The sequence below is a fragment of the Salvelinus fontinalis genome, chromosome 9 (genome assembly GCF_029448725.1).
Source record: "Salvelinus fontinalis isolate EN_2023a chromosome 9, ASM2944872v1, whole genome shotgun sequence".
NCBI lineage: Eukaryota > Metazoa > Chordata > Actinopteri > Salmoniformes > Salmonidae > Salvelinus > Salvelinus fontinalis.
This window is the reverse complement of record NC_074673.1, coordinates 29,128,787-29,141,976: the sequence shown is the minus strand read 5'-3', so window position 1 is coordinate 29,141,976 and position 13,190 is coordinate 29,128,787. Positions and strand designations below refer to the sequence as shown.

The 13,190-nt window shown below is 41.8% G+C and overlaps 1 protein-coding gene across 3 annotated transcripts in view; it reads right to left on the bottom strand.

Annotated features, from left to right (window-relative positions):
- Nucleotides 1-13,190, bottom strand: part of LOC129862381 (FYVE, RhoGEF and PH domain-containing protein 4-like) — a 122,048-nt gene that overhangs the window by 57,542 nt on the left and 51,316 nt on the right. For 2 of the 3 annotated variants that reach the window (XM_055933986.1, XM_055933988.1), the window contains exon 2: nucleotides 4,473-4,556. The exons of the other annotated variant lie outside the window; for it this stretch is intronic. In XM_055933986.1, the coding sequence (XP_055789961.1) occupies nucleotides 4,473-4,556 (84 nt within the window). The remainder of the gene's footprint in view (nucleotides 1-4,472; nucleotides 4,557-13,190) is intronic. 3 annotated transcript variants of the gene reach the window in all.

Below are 13,190 nucleotides of genomic sequence, written 5' to 3'. Positions count from 1 at the left end.
GGCCTACCGTTATACCCCAGACAGTAGGCCTACAGTTATACCCCAGACAGTAGGTCTACAGTTATACCCCAGACGGTAGGCCTACAGTTATACCCCAGACGGTAGGCATACCGTTATACCCCAGACAGTAGGCCTACCGTTATACCCCAGACAGTAGGCCTACCGTTATACAACAGACAGTAGGCCAACAGTTATACCCAAGACAGTAGGCCTACCGTTATACCCCAGACAGTAGGCCTACCGTTATACAACAGACAGTAGGCCAACAGTTATACCCCAGACAGTAGGCCTACCGTTATACCCCAGACAGTAGGCCTACAGTTATACCCCAGACAGTAGGCCTACAGTTATACCCCAGACAGTAGGCCTACAGTTATACCCCAGACAGTAGGCCTACCGTTATACCCCAGACAGTAGGCCTACAGTTATACCCAGACAGTAGGCCTACCGTTATACCACAGACAGTAGCCCTACCATTATACCCCAGACAGTAAGCCTACCGTTATACCCCAGACAGTAAGCCTACCGTTATACCCCAGACAGTAGACCTACCGTTATACCCCAGACAGTAAGCCTACCGTTATACCCCAGACAGTAGGCCTACCGTTATACCCCAGACAGTAGGCCTACAGTTATACCCAGACAGTAGGCCTACAGTTATACCCCAGACAGTAGGCCTACCGTTATACCCCAGACAGTAGGCCTACAGTTATACCCAGACAGTAGGCCTACCGTTATACCCCAGACAGTAGCCCTACCGTTATACCCCAGACAGTAAGCCTACCGTTATACCCCAGACAGTAAGCCTACCGTTATACCCCAGACAGTAGACCTACCGTTATACCCCAGACAGTAGGCCTACCGTTATACCCCAGACAGTAAGCCTACCGTTATACCCCAGACAGTAGGCCTACCGACGCAGAAGCTTTAACTGCTGGCTACTCTCCTTCCGTGGCTTAACCCATTGAGAGAAAGTCACAAGTGTTTCCCTAAAATCTGTCTAGGTTTAAACATCTTCTACTGTGCGGGGGGCTCCCGAGTGGCGCAGCGGTCAAAGCACTGCATCTCAGTGCTAGAGGCGTCAATTCCAGGCTGTATCACAACCGGTCGTGATTGGGAGTCCCATAGGGCGGCGCACAATTGGATCAGCATTATCCGAGTTAAGGTTTGGCCAGGGTAGGCCATCATTGTAAATAAGAATGTGTTCTTAACGAACTTGCCTGGTTAAATAAACATTAACATTAATAAAATTACAGAAAGTGAATAGCTTTATCAATTTATAGTGACAGAATTAAATGACTTACCAAGCAAAGTAAATGTTTGGTCTCCTCGGCTATAGAAGGTTGTAGCTCAGCTTCTGAATGTCAAATAAACTAATTCAGCTTCTGAATGACCTCTAGGTACCTATTCTGTACATTTTGATCCATCCCTAAAGCAACTTCACCAACAGTTGTCTGACTTGTTGTACTTCTTACTGAGATTGCAATGCATGCATAAATGTTAGGGCTGTCAAACAATTAAAAAACAATTATGAGTTAATTGCACGATTTGCTGTCATTAATCGCAATTAATTGCAAATTCTGAATTTGCTCAAATTGAGAAGTAATTTAAGATGTTTTTTTTTACAAAAAGAATAACAAAAAGAATAACTGCTTGATTTTGTCCAAAGTAACAGTTAACAAAATCAGGTAAATTGATAAAGCACACTTTCTTTAACCTAAATGTCAACTTGTTTGGACATCGCATCGTTTTTTTTTATCTGTATAGATTATGTATTTTGATGTTTTCAATGTAGTTTGAACACTTTCAGACAATAAAATATAAATAAAAAAGACAGCACTAAAATTACAAAAAGTTAACTTGACAGTCCTAATAAATGTAGCTACTTGTCTCAGCTTCTCTAGAGAAATGGAGACGTATCTGCTGTAGTAAAAAGGAGAGTTAAACCCAGTATTCCAGTAATGCAGTTACAGACTGAATTCCCTGAGACACTGAGGCCAGAGGATCCACAACAACACAGAAAGACAGACAGGAGGATTTACAGTAAAGCCTGGGATTAAACGGTTGTGTTGAACCACCCAGACTTTCTTTAGATTAACCCTCCCCTCATCCACAGCACCATTTTAGATTATAGGCTACCCCCTCTGAGGCTGGGCACTTGGGAAAACTGGGAGAGAGGGAGGGAGAGAGAAAGGGAGAGAGGGGGGAATAAGCACCGAGCAAAAGGAGAAATACAGTTGAAAGAGGAAAAGGACAGATGAACGGAGAGGGAAAGGGAGGAAGCAGACTGGTGGATGAGAAGAGGGAGGAGGGTAGACGGATAAAGAGAGAGAAAGTCTGGCACAGAAAGGAGAGACTCATTCATCATTACTGCTCTAAGCGACACACACAGATATGAAAATAGAACAGCAGAGAGCGACAGACCCTGCCTGTGAACCTGTGTGCTGCTGAGGGGAGCGTTTCTCCATCCCAGAATGCACTGCCCTCTGCATCTCATCTGGATGGGACCATGTTCATCTTTTCATTGTACTTTCACTTTCTCTCTGCCCTAAATTGACATGAACCTAAATATAAAAAATATACCTGAGCTGTGAACATGCTGTAGGACACTTTCTGAGAACTGAGACCACAAAAGACTGCGAGCGGCCAACATAGTGTAGCAATGTTAGAATGTGTGTGGTGACACCTCTAACGCCACACTCCCATGCTCATATTGACCTAACACCAGAACTTGGTTAAACTAAGAAACACTGACAGTGTTATCACCTAGGGCTGGACGGAGGAAGGAGAGCTTTTAGTACACCAAACCACAGTACAGTAAGTACACCATAGTCACATCTACACAGTACAGTAAGTACACCATGGTCACATCTACACAGTACGGTAAGTACACCATGGTCACATCTACACAGTACAGTAAGTACACCATAGTCACATCTACACAGTACAGTAAGTACACCATGGTCACATCTACACAGTACAGTAAGTACACCATAGTCACATCTACACAGTACAGTAAGTACGCCATGGTCACATCTACACAGTACAGTAAGTACACCATGGTCACATCTACACAGTACAGTAAGTATGTCATGGTCACATCTACACAGTACAGTAAGTACACCTTGGTCACATCTACACAGTACAGTAAGTACACCATGGTCACATCTACACAGTACAGTAAGTACACCATGGTCACATCTTCACAGTACAGTAAGTACACCATGGTCACATCTACACAGTACAGTAAGTACACCATGGTCACATCTACACAGTACAGTAAGTACACCATGGTCACATCTACACAGTACAGTAAGTACACCATAGTCACATCTACACCGTACAGTAAGTACACCATGGTCACATCTACACAGTACAGTAAGTACACCATGGTCACATCTACACAGTACAGTAAGTACACCATGGTCACATCTACACAGTACAGTAAGTACACCATGGTCACATCTACACAGTACAGTAAGTACACCATGGTCACATCTACACAGTACAGCAAGTACACCATGGTCACATCTACACAGTACAGTAAGTACACCATGGTCACATCTACACAGTACAGTAAGTACACCATGGTCACATCTACACAGTACAGTAAGTACACCATGGTCACATCTACACAGTACAGCAAGTACACCATGGTCACATCTACACAGTACAGTAAGTACACCATGGTCACATCTACACAGCACTATAGGGCCTGTCACTTCACAAAGGTTAAATACTTATATTTTAGTACAGTAGACAACAGTAGTTAATGAACAGATTAGGATAGAAGGAGAGTGGAGATCAAATAAAATACAATTTTATTTGTCACATGTGCTGAATACAAGAAACGCTTACTGGCAAGCCCTTAACCAACAATGCAGTTCAAGAAATAGAGTTAAGAAAATATTTACTAAATAAACTAAAGTAAAAAAGGCTATATACAGGGGGTACCGGTACCAAGTCAATGTGCAGGGGTACAGGTTAGTCAAGGTAATTTGTAAAGTGACTATACATAGATAAACAGCGAGTAGCAGCAGTGTAAAAACAAAGGGGGGGCATTTGATTAGTTGTTCAGCAGTCTTATGGCTTTGGGGTAGAAGCTGTTAAGGAACCTTTTGGTCCTAGACTTGGCGCTACGGTATGTGATAAGAGAGATTAAAAAAGGAGATAGTGATTCAAAGAAGAGACAGTGATAACTATTTGCACATAGTTACAACACTGTATATAGCCATAATATGACATTTGTGAGTGTAATGTTTACTGTTCATTTTTTATAGTTTATTTAACTTTTGTTAATTATCTATTTCATTTGCTTTGGCAATGTTAACATATGTTTCCCATGCCTATGAAGCCCATTGAATTGAATTGACTATTAAGAGTGAGAAAGTGGATGTGAGAGAAGAATGAGATACTATAGGTAGATGGAGGAAGTAAGAGATGAGAGATGGATAGATTGTGGTTAAGTCTACCTTTAGTGTGTTCGATCTTTACTGTGACACAGGCCTCCTCATCAGTGTTCTTGGACTGGAAACAGCAGGCCTTGCCTTTCTTCTCTGCAATGACAGGACCACATTTACCAATCGTTCCTATATAGTTTACTATAACGTAAGGACACATAAAGCGGGACAGAGAGAGAGGGGGGGGGGAGAGACAGAAGCAGTGCGAGAGCGAGAGAGAGAGAGAGAGAGAGAGAGAGAGAGAGAGAGAGAGAGAGAGAGAGAGAGAGAGAGAGAGAGAGAGAGAGAGAGAGAGAGAGAGAAAGCTTGTGTGAAGTCTGGAATCTCTTGTGTAGTTTTGAGGGATTCTGGGCAGCAGCTACAATGAGACAGTGCTCTGACCAAGCATTAGGCCAGAGATATGCATACAGTATTTGTGCCAATTCTGATCCACTGGTTCACATGAGGCAAGAGAGTTAATGTGATATTTTCCTCTGAGATTGAATTGTAATGAGTTATACTGTGATATGTAGGGCATCCTCACTAGGGCCAGCTAATACACTCACCAGAGCCATTTCATATGCACATCAAATATTAAAGAGAAAAACAGACACACTACCTAGTAAACTAATTATAGGCACACACGGACGCACACACACGGGAGAGTAAGAGCACACATGCAAAATGTTCTGATCTGTCTTCATTTTAACCACAAGCAGCACCAACTTCCCAAAGTTTGCTGTTACAACAGTGACAGTCAGGATGGGTGTTTAGGGGAAGAGTGGACATGCTTAGTGTGGGGCCATGGGGGGGGGGGGGGCTATGATATCCTGGCGCAGGGATTAAAGCAGAGGGCTTTCTTTTCCACCCACCATCTGGACTCCTCATGACATGCTTGCCTGCTGTTCTCTCACACGCACGCACGCACGCACGCACGCACGCACACACGCACACACACACACACACACACTTATTGTTTCCCTAAGAGGGGGCTGTGTTACCAAAGCAGCCATGAAAACACACCTACCACAGGGTGAGGAGGACAAAGACAGGCAACTCAACATGTCCAATGATGCTTCATTGTGGGGGCAATGTCCGGCAACGGCTCTAACCCCAAACTTCCTCTTCCTGTCACTGCACTTCCTGTTTTTCAGTTCCTTGTTCCTGACCCCCCCCCCCACACCCCTCTCTTTAAACATTAGGTCCTAACACAGGACAACAGAGCTGTGACTGGGGAACTCAGCCCAGTGCAGCCAAGGGATTGGACAGGCATGAGGAGTGATGGGAGCCAGAGGTCACTGAGAGGTTACAGTACTGAATCAATAAGGTACTGTTCACTTGTGAGGAAAGAGGAAGAAGTATTCAGTTAGACATCTGAGGTAATACAGAGTCAGAGATGACAGGGATTTTCCTTGTAGATCAAGAGTGATGAGGCTGAGATGTTATGAAAGAAAAACTAGTGACTATACAAAGCTCTGATGAAGACATAGGGAAGTGATACGGTCACAGTCAGTGTCTTCCACATTGTGGAGGTATGAATCAAAAATGTCTTTGTTTTTATATGGAAAAATGCCCATATAATCCAGGCCTTCAGGGCAGATGACCTGCACATCACCTGAGAGCTAATGAGCTGTGGTGTTTACGATTAAGATTAATTGTTTGCAATTCATTGTCAAATAGCTCACAAGGTCCAACCGAAATCTGACTTCCGCTTTTAACCCAACCCCTCCGAAAGACACACATACATACAGTACCAGTCAAAAGTTTGGACACACCTACTCATTCAAGGGTTTTTCTTTATTTTGATTATTTTCTACATTCTAGAATAATAGTGAAGACATCAAAACTATGAAATAACACAAATGGAATCATGTAGTAACCAAAAAAGTGATGAACAAGTATATTTCAGATTCTTCAAAGTAGCCACCCTTAATTACAGCTTTGTACACTCTTGGCATTCTCTCAACCAGCTTCATGAGGTAGTCACCTGGAATGCATTTCAATTAACAGGTGTGCCTTGTTAAAAGTTAATTTGTGGAATTTCTTTCCTTCTTAATGAGTTTGAGCCAATCAGTCGTGTTGTGACAAGGTAGGGGTGGTATACAGAAGATAGCCCTATTTAGTAAAAGACGAAGTCCATATTATGGCAAGAACAGCTCAAATAAACAAAGAGAAACGACAGTCCATCATCACTTTAAGACATGAAGGTCAGTCAATACGGAAAATTTCACAAACTTTGAACGTTTCTTCAAGTACAGTCGCAAAAACCATCAAGCGCTATGATGAAACTGGCGCTCATGTCGACCGCCACAGGAAAGGAAGACCCAGAGTTACCTCTGCTACAGAGGATAAGTTCATTAGAGTTACCAGCCTCAGAAATTGAAGCCCAAATAAATGCTTCACAGGGTTCAAGTAACAGACACATCTCAACATCAACTGTTAGGAGACTGCTGCAAACAAACCATTACAAAAGGACAATAATAATAAGAAGAGACTTGCTCAAGGGAACAACGGCAGGCAATGGCATTTAGGATTTGATACCAGAACTGGCGACCTTCCGGTTGCTGGCTCGCCTCTCTAACCGCTAGGCAAACCTGCCGCCATCTACCGCCCTGTGTGTTATTGTGTGCGCGTGCACACTCATTATGTCCCTGCAGTGAGAGGACACTGGTCCTGATTCCATATACCCATTTCAAAACATTTAATACATGCAGTTAATAATGCATGCAGCAATACAGAAATGAATGCAGCAATACAGAAATGAATGCAGCAGTACAGTAACACATGCAGCAATACAGAAATGAATGCAGCAGTACAGTAACACATGCAGCAATACAGAAATGAATGCAGCAGTACAGTAACACATGCAGCAATACAGTAATACATGTAGCAATAGAGTAACACATGCAGCAATACAGTAACACATGCAGCAATACAGTAATACATGTAGCAATAGAGTAACACATGCAGCAATACAGTAACACATGCAGCAATACAGTAATACATGTAGCAATACAGTAACACATGCAGCAATACAGTAATACATGTAGCAATAGAGTAACACATGCAGCAATACAGTAACACATGCAGCAATACAGTAATACATGTAGCAATACAGTAACACATGCAGCAATACAGTAATACATGTAGCAATAGAGTAACACATGCAGCAATACAGTAACACATGCAGCAATACAGTAATACATGCAGCAATACAGTAATACATGTAGCAATACAGTAATACATGTAGCAATACAGTAACACATGCAGCAATACAGTAATACATGTAGCAATAGAGTAACACATGCAGCAATACAGTAACACATGCAGCAATACAGTAATACATGTAGCAATAGAGTAACACATGCAGCAATACAGTAATACATGTAGCAATAGAGTAACACATGCAGCAATACAGTAATACATGCAGCAATACAGTAACACATGCAGCAATACAGTAATACATGTAGCAATAGAGTAACACATGCAGCAATACAGTAATACATGCAGCAATACAGTAACACATGCAGCAATACAGTAATACATGCAGCAATACAGTAATACATGCAGCAATACAGTACCACATGCAGCAATACAGTAACACATGCAGCAATACAGTAACACATGCAGCAATACAGTAACACATGCAGCAATACAGTAATACATGTAGCAATACAGTAACACATGTAGCAATACAGTAATACATGCAGCAATACAGTACCACATGCAGCAATACAGTAACACATGCAGCAATACAGTAATACATGTAGCAATACAGTAACACATGCAGCAATAGAGTAATACATGTAGCAATACAGTAACACATGTAGCAATACAGTAACACATGCAGCAATACAGTAACACATGCAGCAATACAGTAACACATGTAGCAATACAGTAACACATGCAGCAATACAGTAACACATGTAGCAATACAGTAACACATGCAGCAATACAGTAACACATGTAGCAATACAGTAACACATGCAGCAATAGAGTAACACATGCAGCAATACAGTAACACATGTAGCAATACAGTAACACATGTAGCAATACAGTAACACATGCAGCAATACAGTAACACATGTAGCAATACAGTAACACATGCAGCAATAGAGTAACACATGCAGCAATACAGTAATACATGTAGCAATACAGTAACACATGCAGCAATACAGTAACACATGCAGCAATACAGTAACACATGTAGCAATACAGCAACACATGTAGCAATACAGTAACACATGTAGCAATACAGTAACACATGCAGCAATAGAGTAACACATGTAGCAGTACAATAATACATGCAGAAATACAATAACACATGTAGCAATACAGTTAATACATGCAACAATACGGTTAATACATGCAGCAATACAGTAACACATGTAGCAGTACAGTTAATACATGCAACAATACGGTTAATACATGCAACAATACAGTTAATAAATGCATCAATATAGTTAATACATGCATCAATATAGTTAATACATGCATCAATACGGTTAATACATGCAACAGTACAGTTAATACATGCAGCAATACAGTTAATACATGCAACAACACGATTAATACATGCAACAATACGGTTAATACATGCATCAATACAGTAACACATGTAGCAGTACAGTTAATACATGCAACAATACGGTTAATACATGCAGCAATACAGTAACACATGTAGCAGTACAGTTAATACATGCAACAATACGGTTAATACATGCAGCAATACAGTAACACATGTAGCAGTACAGTTAATACATGCAGCAATACGGTTAATACATGCAACAATACAGTTAATAAATGCATCAATATAGTTAATACATGCATCAATATGGTTAATACATGCAACAGTACAGTTAATACATGCATCAATATAGTTAATACATGCATCAATATGGTTAATACATGCAACAGTACAGTTAATACATGCATCAATATAGTTAATACATGCATCAATACGGTTAATACATGCAACAGTACAGTTAATACATGCAACAACACGATTAATACATGCAACAATACGGTTAATACATGCATCAATACGGTTAATACATGCAACAATACGGTTAATACATGCATCAATACGGTTAATACATGCATCAATATGGTTAATACATGCAACAATACAGTAATACATGCAGCAGTACAGTAATACATGCAACAATAAAGTTAATACATGCAACAGTACAGTTAATACATGCAACAACACGATTAATACATGCAACAATACGGTTAATACATGCATCAATACGGTTAATACATGCAACAATACGGTTAATACATGCATCAATACGGTTAATACATGCATCAATATGGTTAATACATGCAACAATACAGTAATACATGCAGCAGTACAGTAATACATGCAACAATAAAGTTAATACATGCAGCAGTACAGTAATACATGAAGCAATATAGTAATACATGCAACAATACAGCAATACAAGCAGCAATACAGTAATAAACGCAGCAATACAGCAATACGTGCAGTGACAACAAATACTGTGGCTGAGCAGAGTTACTGTGTCATTGACAAGCATTATTGACAGCATCTGAACATCTCTCCTCTGACATCCCTTCACCATATAACCAAGCGGTGCTATAACACACACACACACACATACGTCAGTCCTGACAATAACTACTGCCCTGATACACTCTGAGAAAAAACTAACCAACATTAATCTCTTCAACTGATTCTACACCAGATACACATGATAAACAGATCACTTGTCATCGGGCCTAAACTATACACAGGCCTAACTGTACAACTGCACTCCTGACCCCAACTGCACTGCTCTCAGTCATAAACACAGCAAATTATTTTGGCATGAAATATTCTCTCACACAATAGGACATAACCTACAGAAAGATAACATGTACATCATTATGTACAGTTGCTGTTCTACATATTTACATAAAGTTACTTTTCCTCAGCAGGAAGCAATGTATTTCGGGATATATCCGACAGGGTGTGTGGGTGTTTGCAGTTATTAAAAGTAAACAATACTAAACAAAACTATCTGGACAGTTCCTGAGTAATCTCTTCTCCAATGTGGCTGTGCTTCCCCTGCTGCATCTCTGTACTACACTGCCTCTCCATGTCCCAGTTTGACCAGAAAAGCAGATCACAGGAAGTTAGTTAGTTTGGTCCTGTCCTACGCTGCAGGTTTCCTCATCTAGTGGTGGTTGCTGCATTGCTGTGTTTGTGTTGTTTAACCTCAAGGCTCTGCCCTCCCTCCCTGTCTGTCATTGTACAACCGGTTCCCAGGATGCTGCAGGTTATGGAACCCTGACCTGTTCACCGGACGTGCTACCTGTCCCAGATCTGCTGTTTTCAACTCTCTAGAGACAGCAGGAGCGGTAGAGATACTCTTAATGATCGGCTATGAAAAGCCAACTGACATTTACTCCTGAGGTGCTGACTTGCTGCACCCTCGACAACTACTGTGATTATTATTATTTGACCATGCTGGTCATTTATGAACATTTGAACATCTTGGCCATGTTCTGTTATAATCTCCACCCGGCACAGCCAGAAGAGGACTGGCCACCCCTCATAGACTGGTTCCTCTCTAGGTTTCTTCCAAGGTTTTGGCCTTTCTAGGGAGTTTTTCCTAGCCACCGTGCTTCTACACCTGCATTGCTTGCTGTTTGGGGTTTTAGGCTGGGTTTCTGTACAGCACTTTGAGATATCAGCTGATGTAAGAAGGGCTATATACATAAATTTTATTTGATTTGCAGGTGTAATCAGGTGTGGGAGGGGCCAGGGACAGACTGGAGTTGTGTGTGTTTGAGATAATGTGTCACTCTCTCTCTCTCTCGCATCAGGTCATCAGAGGCACGAGATCTGGTATTTTCTCAATCAGGCATAAATCTAATAGCTGACCTGACCACTGTATTAGAAACATGACAAACTCAACTACGCAGAGGGGAACTTGCAGATTGTAACATACTGTTTCACGGAAACATGGCTAGCTTGGGATATGCTATCGTAGTCAGTACAGCCAATGGGATTTTCAGTGCATCGTGCCGACAGTAATAAACATCTCTCCATCTCTCGCATTTAATCATGGCAAGGCAACTGGGAATATGGTCGAACACAAACAGTGTAGTTATTCCCTTCGTATGGCACTCAAACAAAACGTCAGTATAGAGACAAAGTGGAGTCGCAATTCAACAGCTCAAACACGAGAATGTGTGTGGCAGGGTCTACAGACAATCACGGATTACAAACAGAAAACCAGCTATGTCGCGGACATCGACGTCTTGCTTCCAGACAAACTAAACACCTTCTTGAGTAAAACATTTAAACGTGTTAACCCTTGCAAGGCTGCCAACCCAGACGGCATCCCTAGCTGCATCCTCAGAGCATGTGCAGACCAGCGAGTTGGTGTGTTTATGGACATATTCAATCAATCCCTATCCCAATCTGCTGACCCCACATGCTTCAAGTTGGCCACCATTGTTCCTGTTCAAAGAAAGCAAAGGTAACTGAACTAAATGACTATCGCCCCGTAGCACTCACTTCTGTCATTATGAAGTGTTTTGAGAGACTAGTCAAGGATCACCTCCACTCAACCTGTCACCCTAGACCCACTTCAATTTGCTTACCGCCCCAATAGGTTCACAGATGATGCAATCGCCATGACACTGCACACTGCCCTATCCCATCTGGACAAGAGGAATACCTATGTAAGAATGCTGTTTATTGACTACAGCTCAGCATTCAACACTATAGTACCCTCCAAGCTCATCAAGCTGGAGATCCTGAGTCTCGACCCCACCCTGTGCAATTGGGTCCTGGACTTCCTGACGGGCCGCCCCCAGGTGGTGAAGGTACCTCCGCTGACCCTCAACACTGGGGCCCCACAAGGGTGCGTTCTCAGCCCCCTCCTGTACTCCCTGTTCACCCACAACTGCGTGGCCATGCATGCCTCCAACTTAATCATCAAGTTTGCAGACGACACTACAGTGGTAGGCTTGATTACCAACAACGACGAGACAGCCTACAGGGAGGAGGTGAGGGCTCTCAGAATGTGTAAAATAACCTCTCACTCAATGTCAGCAAAACAAAAGAGATGATCGTGGGACAGCAGTGGAGAAAGTGGAAAGTTTTAAGTTCCTAGGTGTACATATCACCGACAAACTGAAATGGTCCACCCACACAGATAGTGTGGTGAAGAAGTCGCAAAAACAGCTTCCATCTCAAGGCCATCAGATTGTTAAACAGCCATCAATAGCACAGAGAGGCAGCTGCCTACTTACAGACTTGATATCATGGGCCACTTTAATAAATGGAACAGTAGTCACTTTAATAACGCCACTTTAAGAATGTTACATATCTCGCATTACTTATCCCATATGTATATACTGTATACTGTGTACTACACTGTCTAATCTATACCATCTATTGCATTTTAGCCTCTCTGTCACTGCTCATCCATATATTTTATATTATACTGTATATTCTTATCCCATTTCTTTACTTGTGTGTATTAGGTTTTGTTGTGGAATTGTTGATATTTTCTGTTAGATACTGCTGCACTGTCGGATCTAGATGCACAAGCATGTTGCTACACTCACTGTACCATCTGCTAACCATGTGTATGTGACCGATACCACCTGCTAACCATGTGTATGTGACCGATACCACCTGCTAACCATGTGTATGTGACCGATACCATCTGCTAACCATGTGTATGTGACCGATACCATCTGCTAACCATGTGTATGTGACCGATACCA